Raw genomic sequence first — 23,808 nt, 5'->3', positions numbered from 1 at the left:
ATTTATTATGAGTTTCATTTTGTGCAGATTCTTGCACCACACCAAAACAGACAACAGGTGTCAGGCCGGGATTCACTACTATTATAGTTCCTTCTTTGTCCTGTGAATTAACAAGATTCGTGTTTATTATATTTAAAAGTCTTAAAATTTTATCCAGATTTTCTCTCTTCATTCTAGGTATTGGGTTTTAATATTTTATAATAACACCTTAAGTGTATAAAACACTGCACAACTACTTTCAAAAGAATTACAAAGGGCCAAGAATAAAATTATTTTAAGCCAGTGATTCTCCTGAAGCAATCAATATTTTGTTTACATGAGCAACTTAGCCAGTCCCTTCAGTGACACATATTAAACTATATCATGAATATTTCTTGGATGTCGCTGTATCATTAATACCATTTCCAATGGTACTAATATCTTAAAACTATCACCAGTGAGTTTATATTAAAATTTATATTAACTAATTGTAACACTAACCACAATTACTATAATACCCTTTAGTATTAGGTACTTCAATATTTTAACCATCAGTATGGTTCAGGATGCATACTGACTAATCAGCTCTAGTCTGTCTGCTGGATTTATTTAGTCCAGGGGCTACAAGTTTAGCCTCTGATCAAAACGCCAGAAGAGATTATCAGTGGGTCCTCCATTTCAGAAGCAGCTCCACAAGCAGACTCCGTGGTCACTTTTTTTGTGCTGTGGAGGAGTATCACGTGATGTCACACCTGCACCATTTCACTAATTAAAGCTACCTGCCTGCCTCCCGTAGTCATTGTTAACTTCCCACCTCTGGGTTTGGGTCTCAGAAAAAGGCTCTCTGTCCTACCAAAATTTCTGAGGTAAAGATTTGCAAATCATGGCTACACCCTAGAAATGGGAGGGAGGGGGCAAATAGAAATAGCAATCCCCAAATTAATATTACCCGAGAAGTATCTTGCCACAACTGCACCTCCAACTTAGATCAGTCCAGGTCATGCTTTAGTTCCCTGAAACCTTCCCTAATCCCCAGCCAGCATCACCCACCTCTTCTCCCTCTAAATGATCAACCTGAAGTCTCTCTCGTCTGTTTTAGAGCACTCACCACATGCTACCTTGTAATTACACATGGCTCGAAAATAAATTCAATTCTCCGTCTAGCATCCCCACCCATTGTCCCCCACGAACGTTAAATCATTGTTTCCCTTCACATAGCCTTTGCTGCAGCGAAACAGGGCATTTTCCCCCCATAGATCTCAGGCGGTCATACCGCCATGCCTTGCTCAAAAGGTTTCCTCAACCTGGTGCACCTTCCTCCCTCATTTCTCGTCGCCGGAATCTGTCAAGGTTGAGCACAAAATCAGCTCTCCTGGGAGGCCTTCCTGGATTCCTCAGCCTATTTCCTGAGCTGTCCCAGTTCTCTGATCCTATCTTCCAGGAATTCATCCCATTCGTCCTCAGATGGCAGGGACTCGGCAGGAGTCATTGCCGAGACCCCGTGCCCAGGGCAAGCCTCCGGATTTGCTGAATGACTCAATAAACGAGGGTGTTCCGTCGGCCTCACCAACCAGGCAACTACTAGGAGCCGGGCATTTCGTTCTGCGCTGGGACACTGGCTCCAGATCAAAGGAGCTTACGCTCTATTCACTAATTCAGAGTTATAAGTACTATGAAGGGCATAGAGGTGACCTGGGACACCGCCTTACTAGCAGGGTTTTGGGCGCAGCGGTCCGAAACAGCGGCCTCAGTTTCTCCACCAGACCGCAACGCCCGGCCTCCGGAGCCACGACACACCCTCCACCCACGCGTTCCCGCTTGACCAGGACTGCGCAGCCGCACACTCCCAATCCCGGCGTGCCCCGCGCCCCGCCCCGCCCCGGAGTCTCGCACGCTCTTCCCGGGAGGCCCAGGAGCCCCGCTGCATGCCGGGAGTTGTGGTCTCGGCGGCGACGGTGAGGGTCCGCGGCTGGGCCACAGCGCGTGGCAGGAAGCGGAAGCAGCCTGCGGCCCGCCCCCAGCTCCGCCCCGCGCCGCGCCGCGCCGCGCCGCTGCCGCGGTGCTAGCACTGACGTGTCTCTCGGCGGAGGTGCAGCGCTCGGGAGCGGGCTGGGCTGCGGACAGCCTCACTTCACTCGGAGTGGAGCGGAGCCGAAGGGGGACCCGGAGCCCGAGCAGCCGTCGCCATGGCGAGTGAGTCCCTCAGGGCAGCCCCGGCAAGGCCGGGAAGGATCAAAATGCCCCTTCCCCTCACCGGTCCAGACGAGCGGCCTCCCCCCAGGCCCGCCCGGCTCCCCTAGACCGTGGCCGGCGCCCCGGCCCTTCCTGGGGTGCCCGCGAGCCCCCGTGCGCGGTCTGCTCCTCTAGTCCCTGCTCCTGCTCACGGTGGGCGGAGGGCTTCCCCAAGGGAGCGGGGAAGGTTTTTTACGTGCCCTAACTCTGCTTTTGTCTCTCCCATCAAAGTCAAATTTCTGGAAGTCATCAAGCCCTTCTGTGTCATCCTGCCGGAAATTCAAAAACCGGAGAGGAAGGTAAGTTCCCGAAATCGCCGTCCACCGAGGTTTCATGAACTGTCTGGGCGCCCGAAGTTTACAGTACAATTAAAATGGCTTCAGCACGCCAGCTGGGAACTCGGTTTCGCACCCCTTCCTCCTGGCGTGTAGCGGTGTGTACTCCTGAGCCTTGTCGGAAGGTGACCTGGTTGTGTGGGAATTTTCTCCGAAATCATGGTGCTATATTTGGAGCTTTTGAGGATATTACTCCAGCAAACAAAGCCTCCGGTTTGCTCGGTCCCAAAAGTGGAACTCGGAGATGAATGAGTAAGGCCCCAGAAGCCTCAGGATACTCGGATTGAGTTTCCTTTCCTTCTTCACCTCCAGCACGAGCGCTTCGTGGCTGGGTTTTCCCCCCCTCAGGAGGTTTTGGTATGCATGTGTTAAAAGGAGGTAAGAGCAGTCCCTTTATCCTGTGCAAATGAGTTAGGACTCTGACAGTCTCCATAAAAGGTACAGAGAAAAGGGGCGTTTTTGTGAACCCTGCTTTTTACAGCAGACGCATTAAAACATGAGAAGATAAAAATGTAGAACCTTTATCAGAATTCCCGCTCCTACCCAGCTACAGCCCAGGATAGCAAGTTTTGCCAATGCTGGTGTAGCAGTTAAACAGTGGGGAAGTTTTATTTAGATTCTTGCATTCAAGAGAATGAATAGTGAAAGATTTTTGCCTTTAGATTCTTTTAAGACTGTTGTTCATGCATTCACATACACATCTGTGTATTTAAGGTCAATATGGACACTTTCGTCTTGAAGTCTCCCCCTTTTTTTTTTTAACTTGAAATCATTTTGTGTAAGTGTTCCACTTATGTGCCCTTTTCAATGGGCAGAATACAAAGTTGTCCCTTCTACCCCAACTCCCTAGCATAGTAGAAAGGGCATGGCTCTGGAGGTAGACAAGCCTGGGACCCACCCTTCACAAACCTTTTAATAGCTGTCTGACCTTGGCCTTGTAACTAAGTGTGGTAGATGGAGCAGTGGCTCAGGAAGGGATTAATTCTGGAAGATGTGGTTTCTGGTGGTTTTAATGGAAGAATAGAAGGGGTTTTTTTGTTTTGTTTTGTTTTGTTTTGTTTTGAGGGAGGGAAAGGAATTCCAGGTATAAAGAATATATGTGTGCAAAGCAGACAAGCAGGTGGGAGGGTGTTAGCTGTAGTTCCATATTTCTAGAACATAAAGGGTGATGGGGAGCAATGGAAGGGCCAGGTGATGAGAAAATGTTCTAGAAGTCGGTGGAAGATGAGAGTGGTTTCAAAGCTTTTATAACACAGGGTATATGGGGTGGGCTCCCTGTCTCCCCGCTCCGAGTACTTTTTATTACATTGTTTTACCCTTAATTCATAGGAAATACACTGTCGAACTATCACCTATTGCAAATTAGTTAACCTACAGCATTACAAGATTTTATCAATATCAAAAGCTTTTTGATGAGAAGTGATTGTTGGCTGATTCAGCAGCTATTTCAAAGGTAAAGTAGACAGGACTGGGATAAAGAGCTTTTGAAGTTTTGCTGTTGAATTTGGCTGCATCCAGGAAAGGAGACTTGGTTATTAAGAAATGAGGAGTCTTATAAAAATCATCTACTCTTTTTTCCCATGAAGAATCCTTTCAACACAGGCCTGTTGTGTTCCTGGTTAGCTGGAAGTGGTGTTGCCTTCCCTTGGCCTCCTAATTTCTTGGTTTGGTGAGGTGACAGATGGGAAGGGGGAGCATTCTCAAGAGGAAGGAGTGTTCTGTGACTTCACCCCAGCTTCATGTGGGGTGTCAGACCCTAAGTAACCGCCGCCTTTGTGTGGTGGTCTCCTTGGGGCCTGCCTAAAGTGGCAGTCATGGAAGAACTCAACTTCTGTTCTAACCAGAGAGCCAGACTCTGTCTTGGAGCTCATGTAGACTTGGGACTCCTCCTCCCGTCCAGTTAAAAAGTACTTTTTCAGAGCACAGTTCTATTCACTTCATGCTGTCACTCACAAGATATTTTTCCATATCAAAATCCTCAGTCCACACAATAGTGCTTTTTAAGCCCTTTAAACCCTTTCTTGCAGGATAGGCAGCAAGTACTAGGGAAGGCAGTCAGTTGAGGCAGAACACCTGGAAAAGCTGCCAGTTCTACTTGGTACCAGGGGGACCTTGGGCAGGGATTCTAAATTTTCCTGATGGTACTCACTCATCATCTATAAAATAATTCCCAGTAGTCACTTGGCCTACATGTGTACCCATGGAGATGTGAAAAGTCTTAAGTAGGTGCTGTTGGTAGGCACTGAGTAGGTTAAAGGTGTAACTCTCCCTGCCTCCCCCCTCCCAGTATTTTTTATTACATTGTTTTATCCTTAATTCATAGCAAATACACTATCAAACTGTCACACATTACAAATTAGTTAGCTACAGAATTGCAAGATTTTATCAGCTACAGAACCTTTTTGAATGATCACTATCTTTGGCTCCTTGTAAGGTCTGGTCTGTTTTAGGAATCCCTTGCTGTTGCAACATTGTTCCATCTGGGGTCTGATCCTAAACTGTTAATTCTGGTGACTAAGAGCACAGGTTTTGCACTCAAAACTCACTTCAGCTGTGAGATATGGGACAAGTTAACTTTCCTAAGACCATTCTCTCATTGTAAAGATAACATTAAGTGACATGAGGCTCCAGTGAAATCATATGTGAAAGGTCTCTGTATGCCTGCCTTGTACATAGAAAGCCTGCAACACACATCCTTACGTTTCAGGGCTTATGTTTGGCACTCGGCTTGGAGTGTTCAAGGCTCACTTCTCTGGTGAGCCAGAGAAAGGGATCCAATTCAAGTTCATGTCTATGAACTTGTCTTTGTAAATACTGCCTTAATGCGTTCTCTTCCACTATAGATTCAGTTTAAGGAGAAAGTGCTGTGGACCGCAATTACCCTCTTTATCTTCTTAGTATGCTGCCAGGTAAGTGCAGTTCCTGTTCCAGAATTGGGGTGGGGCGAAGAGCAGGCTGGGGGTCAGCGTGCTGACTCCTTTTCTCTGCTTGTTTCCAGATCCCGCTATTTGGTATCATGTCTTCAGATTCAGCTGACCCTTTCTATTGGATGAGAGTGATTCTTGCCTCGAACAGAGGTAGGACTCTGGCCTTCTGTACCTCCCTCCGGTGTGGATTTGACTGGCCTCCTTTGGTTAAATCACAGGCTTCAGCTTTATGTGGAATTCAGAGTGTTAGGGAGGAATGTTGGCGCGCTGTGCTGAATAGCCTGAGCAGATGGCCAATTCAGTGCTGCGGCATTTGAATGCAACACAAAACCTGTAATAACAAGATAAGTCTAGGTCGTGGAGGATTAAAAAAAACATGGAAAAACTAGAATGCTTTTAAACAGCTGAAATGATGACATTTGTACCGGTCTTTCTTCTGTTTTGATAACATTCTTTAGAATATGTAACTTATTTCTGAGCTACATCTTCATATCTATGGGTTGTATATACGTGTCCAAAAAAATATGTAACAGTGTTTTGTATACTCTAACCCATTTACCTATGGGTGGGGAGAATTTGAACATTTATGTTGATATTGCTTTTGATTAACTCACTTTCTGAACATTTCAAATTAAGTTCTAAATCAGTTGGAAGTATAGCTCATTTTAGCATAATGGAAATAGAAATTTATTCACAACTAGATACAACGGTGCAGACCTTCTTTCCAAACTCCGGAATTTATTTGAATGTTATCCTTTTTTTATTAACTGATGAAGAGACAAACCTTATCTCTGTAAAACCAGAATGAATCTGTTTGGGGTGAATGTAAAGGCTGTCGTCTATTTAAATGCCACGTGACTTCCTAAATAGAATAAGATGTTGCCTGGCAGACTGAATAGAATGAATTGAATTATACGCTAATCATTGCTATTTGGGGATTAATTTTGAAATTAAATGCTGCTAGCAAACTGAAACACATCAGATTTGTATACAGGGCACACTGTTGAATTTTGCTCATTCATTTTCTTAATATTATGTGTTGCTTTTCCAAGCTCATACTGGCTGTTTTACCTTGCTCTTTCTTCAAGGCACATTGATGGAGCTGGGTATCTCTCCCATTGTCACCTCCGGCCTCATCATGCAGCTCTTGGCTGGCGCCAAAATAATTGAAGTTGGTGACACCCCAAAAGACCGAGCCCTCTTCAATGGAGCCCAAAAGTGTAAGTGAGATTTTGAATAATGTTCACATGTCTGCAGGTGAGAATTCAAATTTGCTCTGAAGTTTAGGGCATCAAAATAGGTTTTTTTGTACGATGTAACCTCCTTGGCCCACCAACCCTGTAGGTGTACTGTGGGCTATGTTAACGAGAGAGTACTTGGATAGAGTCGATGAGGCAGGGGGTGGGTGTCACAGGGTGTCATCAAGGGGAAGGAGCAGTGCTTGGAGGTCTCGCCCTCCACCAGCCACAAGTTTCTTACCACTTAGAAGGAAAACTTCAGAGCTATTTTAAGACTTCATTTGAATAGCATGTATAAAACCTCTTTCAGCGCCTGGTGCGCAGTAGCTACCCAACACGTGGTATTTTCTCTCTGCTCAGAGTTTGAAAGGATTCCGCTTAGGGGATAGGGATCCTTTCTGTCCAGCTCTGTCACCTGGGATGAAGTTAGATGACGTCTCTGAAGTCTCAGTCTTTTCATCTGTAACAGTGAAGATAATGTATTGTTTTATATCAAGTAATGTGTTACTAGTAATAGTAACCAGTTCTCAGAATGAACCACGTACAGCCTCTGGTTGTGAAGCGAAATGCATTAATTAGGAAATCACATTTACAGTTGCCTGCACAGCCTTGTTCTATTCCACATCAGCATGTTTTAGAGATCTTCTGGAGTTAGTAGGTGAAATAAGTGAGCAAGAAAGACTAATCCAGTTCAGACTTGTCAGTTTCAGGTACAAATCAGGATGTATTATTTTTCAAAAGCACAAATTAGCTCTTTTCTCTTTATTCTTGAACAGTTTTTTGAAATTTTTCTGTCTCAAGATAACTGTTTTATTAGACACTTTTTTAAAAAGTTAAATAGAAATTATTTGATGGGCATTTTGGAATAAAATTGTATTTCATGCACAAACTAAGCAGAAAAGCTGAAATTGAATCCCAAACCCATCTAGTATTGTGAAACCAATAAAAACATGTGGATTCCACTGTGCCTAACAACAGAGATTAATGAGCTACAAGAAACAAAGACATGTGCATACAAAAAGGAATGTACCTCGTTGGCCAGAAGAGCTTTGTGGCTGAGGAAATGAAACTAGGAACTAAATTGACTGCTTTGTGAGTTTTTCCTTTAAAACTGTATTAACTACAAGCTGAGAAGGGATGGATCATTTTATCCCAGAGATAATTTTCAGTGTGCTGAACTCAGACCCAAATGATAGGCCTGTAGAGGGCCCGGACATGTATTCAAGTTAGGGAGCTCTCCAAAGCCTAAGCGACCTGACTTGAGTTTGGGTGCTGCAGGTTGACACCATCACCAAATCACATGCCTCTGGATGTCATCTTCCCTTGCTCCCTGACTCTCCTTTCATAAGAACTGGATTAGTGGGATGCCTGGGTGGCTCAGTTGGTGAAGCGTCTGCTTTGAGCTCAGGTCATAATCCCAGGGTCCTGGAATTCAGCCCCGCATTGGGCCCTCTGCTCAGTGGGGACTCTGTTTCTCCCTCTCCCCTGCTTGTGCTCTCTCGCTTTCTCTCTGTCAGATAAATGAATGAAATCTTAAGGGGAAAAAAGAAAAGAACTGTATTAGTACATTTCAACTCTGCCATCACTGAAAGGAAAGTGATTTTGGAGAAGCTGGAATTGAAGAGGTTGCAGACTTTTGTTAGAAGGCATTTGAGTACTTGTACTCAGTACTCTTGTAGTTTGGCCATGGAGCTGCTGAGCGTTCCTGGATTGAGCTCCTTGCAGGTCATGCCTGCATTCTACATCTCCCATCGTCGTCCTCCCCAGTGCCTGGCACACAATAGGTGTTCCAGAACTGTTTTCTCCAGACCGTGTAGTGTCCCACTTTGAGAAGACCGTTTCTTGTGATTCCAGTATTTGGCATGATCATTACCATCGGCCAGTCCATCGTGTACGTGATGACAGGAATGTACGGAGATCCTTCTGAAATGGGCGCTGGAATCTGCCTGTTAATCACCATACAGGTCAGTTCGGCTCTAACGTGTCCCCCCTTCTGCGTAGCTCCTCACACTTAAGACTTCCCGAATGACAGATCTGAGGTGGGCATAACAGAAGCATGAGAAGAAGCCAGGGCCCATGTGGTGGCCTTTCCAAGTTCACCAGAGAAAGGCTCTACTGTCCAAGGTCTACCCTGCCTTTAGTGTTGAGAAGCAGAAAAGCTTGGTACTGCAGAAGGAAAGGAACAGGCCTATGAACAGCAGTCTGTGTGGGTTGCTTTATTTTATTTTTTTCTTTTCTTTTTAAATTTTCACAGCTCTTTGTTGCTGGCTTAATTGTCTTACTTTTGGATGAACTTCTGCAAAAAGGATACGGCCTCGGCTCTGGGATCTCCCTCTTCATTGCCACTAACATCTGCGAGACCATCGTGTGGAAGGCGTTCAGCCCCACCACTGTCAACACTGGCCGAGGTAAGGGCCCTGGCCTTCCCTGGGGACAGGGTTTAGTAGAAAGTATCAGCGTGTGCAAGACAAGAAACAGAAGTTTCCCTATTCCCAGGAAGAATCAGGTTAGTTTTAGGTACATCTCTTCTGATTTTCCTGTGTGTATCTGCAGAGATTCTGTTTTTGTTTTTTAAAGTAATCTCTATCTATAGAATTTTTAAAACACAGATAGGTCTGTGCTCCTAAAGATGTCTAGCTTGCATTTTTTGTGTATTTCATGGATATTTGCCATCTCGGAATACATAATTTTGCCTCGTTTTCCTCAGTGCAGTGTGGACTTCCATTGCAAGGATGAGGCAGCATTTATTATAGTCTTGTGACGGACATTGAGGTTGTTTCCAGTGTCGCTGTTGTTGCAACAGTGAAATAGTGCACATCCTCACAGGTTCATCTTTACATATCTTGGCAGTCACTCGCAGTGATTAAGCAGAGATTATGGAACCAACACACTTGCTCAGATCTGGAGCAGTTTTGGGAGAGAGGCCTGAACCCTTGGTTTAAGTCCTGGCTGTTGCTGGTAGTGGTTAAATGGCCTTGGGCACATTCCTCTGCATATCAGCTGTAGGTGCCAGGATTAATGAGAAATAATATGAAATTCCCTGAGTCCTGGCTCAGAGTAGATGCATGTTACATGTAAGTGTTGCATGTTATGCCTACAAAGAAGAGACTCTTGTTACAGGCAGTGTCTTTAATAAAACTTCCTAAATATTTAGGGAAATGTCACTTACTAGGAAAGGAAAATCAGGTTTTATCATCACTAAATATGTTACACACTCTGAGGAGACTCGCGAGAAATAAATATTCATGCGTGTTTGAGTAATTTTTTTTTTAATTTTATTTTTGGGTTTTTTTGTTTGTTTTGGGGTTTGTTTTGTTTTGTTTTGTTTTTGAGTATTTTTCTTTGAGATGAATGCTGGAAACAGTCCCTGGCGTCCAGAGACCACATGATCTCATTAGTGATACTCAAAGTAGGTCCCTGGACAAATGAAGGCCACATGCACCCAGTAGATTACAAGGGAAAGAGCATAGTTTGACGTAGGAACTGTCAGAAGAGCCTCAGAGAAGAGGGATTTGGTTCCTCCCTGGGCACTTCTGGAATTGTAGGAAATTCAGGACAAATTGGGAGAAAGGAGAGGGTGGAGGGTAATATTTTTCAGGGATGGGTGTGAAAAGGCAGGCGGGAGAAAGGATCATAGGGGTTCAAGGGTATGAAGACTGTCACTGTAACTGGCCTGGGGGCATCCTGAAGTCTAAAGATGCGGCACCAGAGTTGGGGCCGGGAGGGGAGGAGTCAGTAAAGGTTCAGAAGCCCCAGCAGAGGAGCCACCTTCCACTGAGGAGCAGGCCAGTGAGGCAGTGGGAGTTGGAGCATGGGAGGGGTGATTCAGCCTGGACTAGAGGGGAAGACAGGCAGAGAACACAGCCCGGCGGCTGTCCCGTTGTCCAGCTTTGACCAGCCAGCCCATCGTGGAAAGCACAGACCAAGGCACAAGGTGCTAAGAGCATAATAGACGGGACAGAGGAGGTTCTTTGAAGGGTGATAGAAAATCGCAGAGCAGAGTTGGGTTTGTTTCTGGCTTTAAAAGTGTTGGGCTTTCAGCTGGTTGTGTTTAAGACTGAGCCGGAGAGAAGCGCAGCTGGGAGGGGTCACTCCAAGCCGCTCAAGTGGGCAGTGAGTGTTGCCATGAGAGCTGTGGGTTCAGGGGAGAGGGAAGATTGGGGTCCCGAGGACTGGACCCTGGAGGAAGGCACAGGTCACAGACGTCACAGACCTGTGAAGGGCAAGTGGGAACAGCTCAAATGGAATTAGTGGGACCGTGCAGGTACAAAGCTGCCTCTGCGCGTGAAGTAACTCTTCGCACTTGGAAGTTCTCTCTTGTTCCCAGAGATGCAGCAGGTGGCGAATTTTAAGAAATTATGTTAAAAAGTAGGAGAACTAGAGCTTACTCTTGGCATTGCCCTTCACTCAACAAATACTTTACCTGACATCTGTGAAGTGTCAGACACTAGGAATACGGAGTGAGCTGAGTGTTCCACATGGCAGGTGTTGGAACAGGTACCTCGGGAAACAACGAGGCAGAGAAAGAAGATGGAGATGCTGGGAGGGTTGTCACAGGGTTAGTCTGGGTGATCAGGAGGACCCCCTCCCAGCATCCCCCTACCTTGGAACAAAGTTCTGTAGAAGGTAGGGAGTCTTGCAGCTCTGTGGGAGAAGAATGTCCCATTTAGAGGGAACAAGCAGCTGCAAAGGCCCTGAGGTGGGAGTGTAGTGTTCAGGGTCAGCATGTGTGGCTGGTGCAGATTGAACAAGGTGGAGAGGAGTCAGAGCTGTGGTCAGAGGTACGGGAGTGGGAGTCAGTGTGGACGGCAGAAGGGAATAAGTCCTTCCTCCCCAGCAGATGGGGCGGCGGCCTCTGAAGGCCTGTCCCAGCTCCTGCTCTGAGATCCCTGAACTCTGTGCCCTGGGAAGGCAGCATTGTCACAAGCCTGGGAGCAGGGGTGCGTGGGGACTGAGCACAGCATCACAGGGTGAGGTGAGGAATTACAGATCGTTAGAACAGTGTTTCTTTCACAGAAGCTGCATTCCAGAAGAGGTCAGTGGTGATCCCCATTGGAAGGTTGGCCTGAAGCATCCTCCTAAAATGGTGTGGGAACAGAGCAGGTGGTGCCAGCCACCATGTGTTCAACACTTGAGCACATGCTGTAGCAGGTGTGCCAAAGCACACCTCATGCCACTGTTACCGGTACCTCCAGCCACCCTCAGAGACCATGGCTCTAGACACTAGCTCAGGCATGCGCGCTGCCTGAGTATGTCATGGCATAGACTGTCGTGGGTTAGCAGAGATTACACAGTAACGCAGCACTCTTGTTACCTGCTTTAGCTTTGGTTTGTTTAACTCTATAAACTTCCTGAAAATTAAGACACCTCTAGGCCTTTCTAATGCCCTGTGTGCCCCAAGTTCCTCTAACGTGTCCCTCTGCTGCCTGCTCCTCAGGTCAAGTACCCAGTCTTGTTCTTTCCCTTCATTCTTTGGGAAGCTCAGTCTGCGTCATGGCTGTGGTTTCCCAGCTCATACCGGCTGCTTCCTTCCACATCCTCTCGGGGTAGGGTATGAACTTAGATTTGGATCAGCCATGCGGGGGCACACATGTGGTCCTTTCCACTTGACCAACAGTGTCAGGAGCGGAGCCCGAGCCCCACCTGCCCCTCAGAGCCGCAGATGCTTGGACTGCCCGGGCATTTCCGGGAAGAGAATCTGGCAGCTTGGAGGCCCCCCTTCAGTGTAGGGCCCCTTCAGCCAGAGTTTAGCAGACCCTGCCTTTATGGTTTTGTAACTGATCGTCATGCCACATGTCCAGTAGCCGCTGATGACTCATGCTGGAGAACTGAGATGAGTTAAATCAAAAGGTAGAATAGCCCTTTCTGCAGGTTTGCATTATCTACAGAAGCAGTAGATGAGAGGACTCTCTCCCTGGGATTATGGGAGTGAGCACTGTGAAGGGTAGGACTTCGTCTTTTTAGCCACTGAGAAAATCAGTAGAGCCAAATTTAGTTGGTGGTTTGTTTACCACACACATCCTCTCCTTCACCAACAGGAATGGAATTTGAAGGTGCCATCATCGCACTGTTCCATCTACTGGCCACACGCACTGACAAGGTCCGAGCCCTTCGAGAGGCCTTCTACCGCCAGAATCTTCCCAACCTCATGAATCTGATTGCCACCATCTTTGTCTTCGCAGTGGTGATCTATTTCCAGGTGCGTCCAGATCCTAGTGCACCAAGTTTTAATGGTCTGCCTTTGTGTGTCAGCATACCTTGGCGTAGGCATCCCTCACCCACACCCTGGCGGGGCCTGTCCTGTCCCATTGTATTGAAATGAGATGGCATTTAAAGGACGCAAAGCCCAAGGCGAGCAGGATAGGTACCTCCCACTGAGTCAGGCACACATGAGGCAGAGCTAGTATTTCTGGAATCATGTTACTTTGGGTTGGGGCTGTCGGCAGATAGAGAAGATATTAAGTTCTTGGTTTAAGAGAAATGAAAAGCAAGCAAACTAACACCTTCTCTCTGTCTTAACCAGTTTGTACCATAATTGCAGGTAGGAGCTTCATCTTAGAAAAGGCTTTCCTCTTATCTTTCAGATGATTCGTCTGTGTCACTTGCTTCTGAACAGGAGAGTGGCACTGCTGGTCACTTTTCTGTAGTCGGGCTAATCTTTGTATTTTTTTGATCAGCCACTTTGTAGCTCTTCTAATATTTATTGACAAGAAGAGACAGCAGTTGAGAGAGTAATTGAATGCTTGTTGGAAAGGTATTTAAACCAGGCAAGTGCTTTTTCCGAGGAGCAAATGACTGTTCCTTTGGCTGAGACTCAGATGCCTCATTACCAATAAGTGGACTCTTTAGGGGCTTGGCAAGTATGTGTTTGGAGCATGAAGATTTTATTTTAAATCTTACATATTCTGAGTCCTAGGCATTGAGAGTTTGTGAAAATGATATAAAAGAAACCCTTCCTCCAAGTCTTTCCGAGGGAGAGGTCACATTCATAGAAAATCTTGGCTTTGGGGCACCTAGGTGGCTCAGTCGGTTAAGCGTCTGCCTTTAGCTCAGCTTCAAGGCTCACAGCAGACTCCTCGCTCTTCGATGAGCCTGCTTCTCCCTCTCTCTCTGCCTGCCACTCCCCCTGCTTGTGCTCACTCTCTGTCTATCCAATAAATAAGATCTTAGAAAAGAAAAAGAAAAGCTTGGCTTTTCTGCGTATTATCAGAAACCTCTTAAACAGCTGTTCTGGGGTGCAAGGCAGATGCTGTGGTGGCATGGGTCTTGGGGCCACTGAAAGTATAGGCAAGAGAAGCACTGCTAGAACTTGAGCATGTGTTCTTCAGACTTTTCTAGTATATTCTACATAGAGCTGGATATAATGTGCTGGATTTTGGTTTCTGACAAGTAGGATTATAGGATTATCTCTGCTGGGCTTTGGTGCAGTTTTGAGCCAGTATTTCTGGGAGACCTTTTTTTTTTTTTTTTTTTTTAAGATTTTTATTTATTTGAGAGGAAAGAACAAGAGAGAGTGTGAGAGCACACAAGTAGTGGGGAGGAGCAGAAGGAGAAGCAGGCTCTCTGCTGAACAAGGAGCCCACCATGGGGCTTGATCCCAGAACCCTGGGATCATGACCTGAGCTGAAGGCAGACACTTAACCGACTGAGCCTTTCAGGCACCCCTTCTGGGAACCTTTTGTTCTGATTCCCCCAGGTGCAGAGGTGGGTAAGGCAGGGGAACCACAGCCCTGGAAGCTATGCTTGCAGCCGGCTCCCTGGCAGCTGTCCCCGGCTGGGCTGGGCTTCTGGGCAGCAGGCCGGATGAGGCAGCGAAGGGCATTCCACTCTGTTTGGCGTCTCAGGGCTTCCGCGTGGACCTACCCATCAAGTCAGCCCGTTACCGAGGCCAGTACAACACCTACCCGATCAAGCTCTTCTACACCTCCAACATCCCCATCATCCTGCAGTCTGCCCTGGTGTCCAACCTGTATGTCATCTCCCAGATGCTGTCTGCCCGCTTCAGTGGCAACCTGCTGGTCAGCCTGCTGGGCACCTGGTCTGTAAGTACAGCTGCTCGGGGCTAAAACCATCAGTTTGAGCGCAGGTTGTGCACCTGTGCGTCTCACTATGAGCACGTATTTCACCCATAGGTATTTGCTGATGATGCCTTTTACACATTCAGCATGTTCAGTTCCCTTTTTGTTGAGGGAACTGTACTATAGGCCCTTGAGCAAAATCGTCATCTGTGTCAACTGCTCAAAACCATTTCTGTCCTGATGCGGAGGTACGACGAAGCGGCCTTCACAGGCTTTGTGCGTAACCTTTCCAGGATACTTCCTCCGGGGGCCCAGCACGTGCGTATCCTGTTGGCGGCCTGTGCTACTACCTGTCCCCGCCAGAATCCTTCGGCTCTGTGTTAGAAGATCCCGTCCATGCCGTGGTGTACATAGTGTTCATGCTTGGCTCGTGTGCGTTCTTCTCCAAAACCTGGATTGAGGTCTCGGGCTCCTCTGCCAAAGATGTGAGTATATAGAAGTTAACAGCGAATTTCTTGAGAGGAGGTTAACCCAGGAAACAGTAGTCCTCACCCATTTGGGGTCTGAGGGGTCTCTGCCTGTCTCCTCTTGCTAAGAAAGTGGTCTGTGGACACCCACAGATGCTTCATGCTCATGGCGGGGCAGTTGTGAACCCTCAGTAGCCAACAATGAATGCCAGCAGGAAGCCAGTGCTGTGTTGGGGAAGCTAGAGCCAGTGTACGGTCACATTTCGCCCCATGACTTCTCTGCGGTGAAGTCAGAGTTACCTGTGTGAGGGCTTAGGGCGCAGAAGAGGAAAAGCTGCGAGTGTTGAGCCCCACCAGGAGGCATCCACCTTCCTTCAAGTTCAGGTCTCCCAATTTAACGGTGTCTCCTTGGTGGGTGTCATGCAGGTTGCAAAGCAGCTAAAGGAGCAGCAGATGGTGATGCGGGGCCATCGAGAGACTTCCATGGTCCATGAGCTCAATCGGTGAGTGCTGATCCCTGGCCCTCAGACTCTGAATTTGTGGTTTCCTTCCATACCAGGTATCCTGATCTGGCTTAGGGGTTTCCGATCCATTAAACTCCTACCCTTGGGTAACGAGATAGAAAAGGCCCCTGTGTCTGTAATTCCTCTACACTCTTGCTTGATGCTGGAGACTGGGGATAGGGTAATAAAAGCATGCCGCCCTCTCCTCAAAGAGAGAGCCGCCAGGGAGTGAGACAGAGGCATGTGGCTCTATGGGTACAAGAGGGTGTAGTAAGGGTATGGGCAGCCAGCTGGCTGCTGGGGGAAGGGGCAGTGTCCAGGGTCTCTTTAGGAGACCCAGTGCTAGAGGCAGAGCCACCAGAGGGAGGGCCAGCTGACTGCTGAGAGGCCGCAGTGGGAATGTGGGCTGGGGGCAGAAGGGCTCCAAGTGCTGCAGGAACCTGGGGACACAGAGGAGAGGCCGGCCGCAGCACTTAGTGACCAGCTGGGTGTTCTGAGCTCTCTCTCAGAAGAGAGCTGTAGGCTGGCCCTTGGGGTGCTCATGGGGGACTTGGCCATCTGCACCTCCTCTCCACTTACCGTGGAGCTGCCTCAGGCAGCAGGGGTGGTAGTATTAAGTATCTCAGGCTTTTCAAGCCTGTCGTGACTACTCGTTTCCTCCACTGCCACTGGGAAGCGGCCGCTGACAGTACCTACACGGATGAAGGGGCTGTGTTCCCGCAAAACTGTTCCCTAGGTCAGGGGGCCAGCCAGGCTTGTCCCGCTGCCCATAGCTTGCTTGCCTCACCTGAAGGAAGCAACCACGGGAAAAGCCAGTGTTTCAAGTTTCAGGTTGTTTTCAGATCTCTCACAGGGGTGGTTTGCAGTTTCGTTCGTTTAATTCCTCTGCGGCCTCTCCATTTACACCCACTGTTCAGTCCTAACAGATTGCGTGCCACTTAGGAAATTTTAAATTTTCTACTAGCCACATTAAAAAGGTAAAAATATACATGAAAGTCATAAAACCTTGTGTGTAGGCTATATCTTAAAAAGAAAGTAAAACGAATCTGAGTAAATTTAATGATTTATTTTATTTAACTTCCCATGTCTAGAATTTAATTTCAAGTTGTAGATAAACATAAGAAAAAGCATCGTAAATTATTTTATATTCCTGTCTTCAAAACCTCATGTGATGTCTTCAGCATCTCGATTTGGACTAGTCCCATTTCATGAGTGCTGTGTGGCTCATATGGCACCTACTGGACACCACAGCCCTAGTCCAGACCATCAAGGTGTGTGAGTGGTGAAGGTTCAAGGAGGTAGTGGAGTGACCTCGGAGTCAGGATCTTAAATCAGATGTGGGCATGTCCGAAGCTCTGGTTCCTTCCCGAGGCCAGGCTGGGGCTGGGGGTCTGCATGGTGGCTCATGGCTCATCAGTCCCCTGTTCCTCAGGTACATTCCCACTGCCGCGGCCTTTGGTGGGCTGTGCATCGGGGCCCTCTCCGTCCTGGCCGACTTCCTGGGTGCCATCGGGTCTGGAACCGGGATCCTGCTCGCAGTCACGATCATCTACCAATACTTTGAAATCTTCGTGAAGGAGCAGAGCGAGGTCGGCAGCATGGGGGCCCTTCTCTTCTGAGCCACGTCTCCCTGGACCAGGAGAGGGGCCCTGCCTGGAATTGCAAGGGAGGGGGACAGTGAGGCCCGTGGGGTGCTCATTGCAGGAGTGCTGCTACAGCACCGGGACTTTTGTTTAATAATGTTTTTGAATTTCATACTCTTTCATTCCACTTTGTAAAGTGCTAGAATTTTTCCAGTTTGAAATTTTGCTTTTTATGCTGGCATTGGCAGAAAGAACGGTAGGAGGGAGGTTTTATGGAGCTGACTGCCAGAGGTGGGGATGGCAAAGGACTGTCCCCAGACAACTTTTTTTTTTAACCTTTGCACCTACTCAGTGCCGTAGGCAGCTGCAGTGGTCTGAGCTGTTCCCCGAGCACGGGAACTTTTTGATTAGAAGCACAAACCTCATAGCTGTGTCTCCGTCGTTGCCATAGGGCACGAGGCTGAGAGCAAATCATGTTTTCTGGTGGACATGACTCACTGGTGAGTCCCTATCACAATCAGGGGTTAGAATACCTGGCTTCAAACTGTTTCTCTGGAAGATACCATTGTTTTCCCCTTTTATAAGTAGTTTTTTAGGAACAAGCCTCTTCGAAAGAAAGGGATGGGTTTTCCAGAAGACATTCTTGGGCCGTCTGTTAATTTTTCTGCATGTGCCTCTTGGCTATTCTCGTTGACTGTTCTGGTTGGGCTTTGAGGCTGAAGAGCACGGAGTCAGCTTGGCTCCATCGTGTCTGGCTGGCTGTCGTCGGTTTGTGTCCTCTGAAGGAGCGAGGCCAGGATTCTCCAGGCTTACAGAGTTGGCGCCTGGCCCAGCCGGGTGGACACTGCATGACCCTTGAAGTGACATATGTCTGTACCATCCTTCCGGTTGTCGCTGGACGGGCGTGCCACTCGCCTGCAGCAGCCCTCACAAGGGGAAAGACAGTGGCTTCACTTTTACAGGCCATTGTGCCTTCCAGGCTGAGAACGTCCCATCATGTTTATAGCACTTTTTTTCACTGTGCCTAGGACCAAATGCATGTTAAGTAAATGACCAGATGCCACCTGTCTTCTAGCTTCAGTCAGCACCACCCCGCAGAGAGGAGGGTGCAGGCCCCACATCCGTGGCAAAATCAGGGTCAGAGAGCTTAGGTTTTTGTTTTTGTTTTTTAGTAAGTTGCTCCAGCCTGTGATTGGAAAAGACTCATGGTGATGTCTAGAATGAGTTCTGTTTGTGGTAACAGGGGACCTAGGGTTTAGGCAGTGGGACCTTTTCCGAGGCCGGCAGGGAGGCTCCTCTAGGGACAGGTGGTGCTCGGCAGCAGGGACAGCAGAGTTGGGCGCCACATGCCTGAGGAATTCTCCCTGGAGGAAGCCCCAGCTCTAAGGAAGCACCCGGGGCCCTGTGGAGAGAGATGCCCCACCAGCAGCCGGCACACAGGGGCCTTCGAAGCAGAGCCATGGTCACGACTCAGTAGAGCTGAGTCTGAGCTCCTAGGACACCTCACTCACAGCGCTAACCAGGAACAGACCAACCAAGGGACAAGAAGCGACTTGCCTGAATCCACCTGGCAAGTCAGCAGCAGAAGCAGGATGGGCCCGACAGGTCTGTCGACCTCTCAGTCCAGGGCATCCCACCATATCACACGTGGCCTTGTCAGACCCAGTCCTGAGCAGAGACTCAATGCTCCCCCTGCGGCACGCCATCTGCTCGGCCCCACCCGTGGTTACACTGTGGGCACCAGCCTCATGGGTGGAGCCCTGCATGGCTCTTGCTCTGTGGTCTGTGATCACAGTGGGTAGGGGGCTGACCCCAGCTTCCAGGGGACTGTCACTGTGGATGCCAAAATGGCATAAATGAGTTAAGGTGAATAAGTGACAAATAAAGCCAATTTTTACAAGCCACTTGGTCACGTTCTCTTGGTTTACAGCTCCCCTGCTCCAGTCCTCTACCTGTTGACACCCCTGCCCCACGCCCCACCCCATCCTGCTCCTGCTGAAAGCCTGTCCTGGGCCCAAGAAGGGCAGTGGGTGCAGAGCTGGGGTGTGTGAGGCATGGTCAAGTCCTGCTTTGGCACAGGGCACCCTAGGTCTCCCTGGGATGGAAGTGCCTCCTTAGAAAGGCATTTTGCCTGGGAAACTGCCTTCTGGTGGCATCTGCTGCATTCCCTGGCTTCCGGTGAAGTGAGACACAGGTGACTGGCTGCTGCGGGGCTGGCATGTGGGCAGCCCCGAGGCCCTCCCGGGAACACGGGAGGGGACTGGCATCTCACTTGTGACTATGGCCCACCACGCTGTCCCTGTGGCCCACACCACCCCAGCCTTGCAGCCCAGGCCAAGGGGTAGGTACCGTGGCCCTCGGCTGCAGTGGTGGGCATGCCTGCACATCTGGTCCCTGGCCAGCCAGACCCGTCACAAAGCCAGGAGGGTTGCCACCCTGCCCTGGACCCTAGCATCGCGTGGATGGTGGTCATAGCGGCCATGCAGGAGTCCTCCCAAGGGTTTCCATTCTAATGAGAACAGCAGACAGTGTTTCCAGGATGACGTGAGGAAAACACTTCCCACTCACCCAGACCTGATTTGAAAGCCAACATGCTTGTCGCAGACAAGGCCTCACCCCAAACCCTCCACCACTGCCACTAGCTGCTGCTTCCTCAGTGACTCCCAAGTGACAGATGAGCAGGGCCTTCCTCCTCAGCTGGGTATCCCAAGGATAGCCTTAGGCTTTGTCTTAGAAAACTTCAGATTTCCAAGATGGCCTTGGACCAGGGCAATGAGACCACAAGAGGGACGGGTTGGAGCCTGGCCCTACAGAAGCCACCTGTTGATGCTGTGCCAAGGCTGCCCCCAGACAGGGTATGTGGCCCTCTGTCCCATGCTCCCTCCTGCCCCCTGGCCACAGGAGCAAGCTCGGAGTCCGGAGCCGGACAAGCAGCCACTATGGAATGCTGAGGCAGGCAGGGGCTGGGCTCTGACCTCCCGAAACTTGAAACTCAAAGCTCTGACCCCCAGGGAGGCACCGCCCCCTTCCTCACTGCCAGGAATGTGGCTCCGGGTACCAGGCTCTGCCTCTGCTCACCACGCCGCCAGGTGGGACCTTTGTGTAGCCACCCCTACACGTGGCCGCCTCCCACCTTCAAACCGCCAGAGGCCTTTGGGGAAGCAGCTCTTCCCCATTTGGTGCAGAAACGGAGATGCAGTGTGACCAGCTGTCACACAACCACTTTAGTCGCAGCGTTGGGACACAAAGTCCAAAGACACTGTTCCTGCCCCATATTCCTGTGAGGCTCTGGGTCTGCCTGTGGGTACCTCTGTGAGTGGTATCGTTGGAACCAGGAATGAGGGGCTTCGGAAACCTGCCGCATTCCCGGGAGCTTCCCCATGCTGACCTCAGCTGGGAACCCAGAGGGAACCCGCCCTTGTCTGGGGCGTCCTCAATCCCAGCTGGTGCCCCTGCTCCAGTCCTCTACCTGTTGACACCCCTGCCCCACGCCCCACCCCATCCTGCTCCTGCTGAAAGCCTGTCCTGGGCCCAAGTCCCAGCCAGGCTGAGAAGTCAAGAACTCAGGCGCAGTGTGGAGGACAGACAAGCCTCTGATCCCTGCCTGGAGAGGTAGCCCATGTTCTAGGGAAGAGCGTGGCTTGCTGAGGGCCAGGGCTGGGCATGTGATCACCGTCTAAGGATTAGCAAAAGCTCTAGTACGAACTTTAACACCCAGCAGTGCCTGGTTCTGGAGAATCCCAGGAGTGCCCCTTGGTGGCAATGTCTTCCTTACTCCCCTGTCCCAAACATTCTGGGGCTTTCCATCACCCTGCCCCAGAACCTTTGGCCAGCACACCTCCACATCACCCACTCCTTTCCACTCAACACACATCATTGAGCCCCTGGGGGTAAAGAGGTGAGGATTTTATTGTACCCTCAGAGAACTCACACCCCAGCAATGTGCATTCTGCAACGTCTACTGGACCCCCAGGCCCTCCCCAGTCTCTCTTTGTTGGCCTGGCAAATTCCTGATGCGGGGCTCAATCCCAGGACCCTGGGATCATGACCTGAGCCGAAGGCAGAGGCTTTAACCCACTGAGCCACCCAGGTGCCCCCAAGATGTGCTATTGAGGGAGAAGAAAACTGCCAAGAAGCAGGAAGAGCATGTGCCACTGTGTGTTTAAGATGTTGGAGAGGGATAGATCATGCATTGGGAACAGGTCTAGCAATTTCTCAGGAATCTGAACATACACCCTTCCTACCTACACCTGGCTCTTCCACTCCTGGGTATTTACCCAAGAGAAATAAAAATTTGTGCGTATACAAAGACTTCTGTGAGAATGTTTGGGGCACCTGGCTGGCTCAGAGACACCTCTTGATCTCCGGGTGGTTGAGTTCAAGCTCCACGTTGGGTGTAGAGATTACTTAAAAACAGTGTACATCGCATGCACATTCTTTAATACCGTTCACTATTTTATGAGAATATATTTGATGAATATTGGAAAAGAATTAAAAATAAGACAGGCATCTCTAACATTTTCCTCCTTAAAAGAAATAGCTTATTCATGAAAGCTGAGAAGTGGGAATGGGCCAGCCAACAGCAGGTAAACGGATGAGTAAAGGGTGGTTCACCCAGACAGCGGCATCTCCAGAAATCAGGACCAACCACAGATGCACACCAGAGCGTGGGTGAATCCCAGGAACAGGGGCCTGAGGGACTGAAAGGAACCAGTCACAAGACAGAGCACACACACCACGCAATCCCAGTCCTAAGAAGTCCCAAAGCAGGGGAAGTTTATCTATGGTGAGAACATCCAGAACGGTTTCTCTCTCTCTCTGTCTCTGTCTCTAGTGTGTTTGAGACTCCGAAAAGGCGCCAGAGAGAGCTTTCTAGGGCAACAGTAACATCTTTGATAGGGGTTTGGGTTTCATTTGTCAAAACTCAATGGATTGGTCCATTTAGGATTAGTGCATTTCACAGTGTATAAATTAAACCTTAAAAGGAAAACACGGGGTGCCTGGGTGGTTCAGATGGTTAAGCACTTGCCTTCAGCTCAGGTAATGATCCCCGGGTCCTGGGATCAAGCCCAGCATTGCACTCCCTGCTCAGCAGGAAGCCTGTTTCCCCCTCTACCCCTCGTCCTGCTCATGCTCTCTCTCTCTCAAATAAATCTTTAAACACACACACACACACACACACACACACACTGAACTCTAGGTCGCTGTATGTATGCTACAGTATTTACACATGAAGTGTAATGGCTACAACTTGATTTGGAATGAATGAAAAAAGATTAGATGGAGTTGGATGCAGGAAAGGCTGGAGAGCGTCTAGATGTCACCGTACAGTTCCTGCAACTTTTTACATTTGAAATTTTTTCGTACACGTTGGGAAGCAAGCTATGCATGTGGCACTGGCTTGTACACAGAGAACATCTCTGGAGAGTTACGCCGGTGTAAGGCGGGCTGCTTCTGGAGAGGGAAGACAGGATGGGTGAGGGCAGGGGGAGAGGAAGATTCTTCACTGTGCACTCCTTTTGTTTTTTTACATTTTGAACCATGATCTAAATTATCCACTTAAATATATACGGATATATATTTTTTGTTATTGTTATATATATATATATATATATATATATATATATATTCTGTTATATATTGTTGTTATTGTTATATTAATCCCAGCTCAATAATTTTACCTGGCTGCCCTATTCCCACAGCCAATTTTGGACAGACACTCCCTCCCTGTCCGCGCTGGCCTTGGCCTCCATTGTAGGGAAGCAGGCTGGGCAGCTGTGGGTCCGCTGGGATCTCAGACCCTAAGGCCAAGCCCTCCACCCTCCAGACCCGGCATGCGGCGGCCCAGGGTCGAGAGGCACGACGGTGGGCAGGCGCTGTGCGCATCTGGTCGCGCGAGGGCGCTGTGGCTCCGCGGTCACGGGCGCCGCGCCGCGGTGGGAAGCTCTCCAGAACGCCGGGAAGCGAAAGGGGAGAGGGACTGGCATTGTCCCCGCTGTCGCTCGCCCCTGAGACACCGCCGCCCACCAAACAGGCCGCAGCTGGGCCCCCCTCCCGCGCTGCCTTCGGTCACTCTGGCCACTCGGGCTTCCCGCCTGCTAGGCCCCCCGCCCCTGCTATCCCTGGCCTGGGGCGGCTGGCCTCTCCCTGAGCTCTGGTCACCTCCTCTGGGAAGCCCTCCCAGCGCCTTTCTTAGCACCAGGCCCACGGCTCCTTCCTATCAGTTTATCGACGAGTGGATGCCTCTGAGGCTGACTGTCCCAGGTGGCCTGGCTCTTTCCCCAGGAGAGGCGGGGGGACAGGTCACCTCGGGCGCATCTGTGGACTTCGGCGCTGGCGGTCTGCCGGCTCTTCTCCGCAGTCACCTGGTGTGTCGAGGGCAGGGCAGACAGGATGAATGAACTCAGGACGCCGAGCTGAAGCGGGGTGTTCTGGATTTGGGGTGTCGCTCAGGGGAGCGCTGTGAGTGTACCCTTCAGGTGCAGGGCTGAGGCGGCAGAAGCAGGGGCAACCGCAAGCCTTACGA

General features: G+C 49.4%; 1 protein-coding gene across 1 annotated transcript; it reads left to right on the top strand.

Annotated features, from left to right (window-relative positions):
• Positions 1-2,003: 2,003 nt before the first annotated feature.
• On the top strand, positions 2,004-19,182 carry SEC61A1 (SEC61 translocon subunit alpha 1). The gene is made up of 12 exons (XM_059161909.1): positions 2,004-2,172; positions 2,443-2,510; positions 5,390-5,455; positions 5,545-5,623; positions 6,562-6,693; positions 8,566-8,675; positions 8,966-9,119; positions 12,750-12,910; positions 14,556-14,753; positions 15,023-15,214; positions 15,623-15,699; positions 17,132-19,182. The coding sequence occupies exons 1-12, from the start codon at positions 2,166-2,168 to the stop codon at positions 17,316-17,318; spliced, it is 1,431 nt and encodes a 476-aa protein (XP_059017892.1). The 5' UTR covers positions 2,004-2,165; the 3' UTR covers positions 17,319-19,182.
• The last annotated feature ends 4,626 nt before the right edge of the window (positions 19,183-23,808 follow it).

The sequence above is a fragment of the Mustela lutreola genome, chromosome 2 (genome assembly GCF_030435805.1).
Source record: "Mustela lutreola isolate mMusLut2 chromosome 2, mMusLut2.pri, whole genome shotgun sequence".
In the NCBI taxonomy this organism is placed as follows: Eukaryota; Metazoa; Chordata; class Mammalia; order Carnivora; family Mustelidae; genus Mustela; species Mustela lutreola.
The sequence above is the reverse complement of the archived record's forward strand: the minus strand, read 5'-3'. Positions and strand labels throughout refer to the sequence as shown.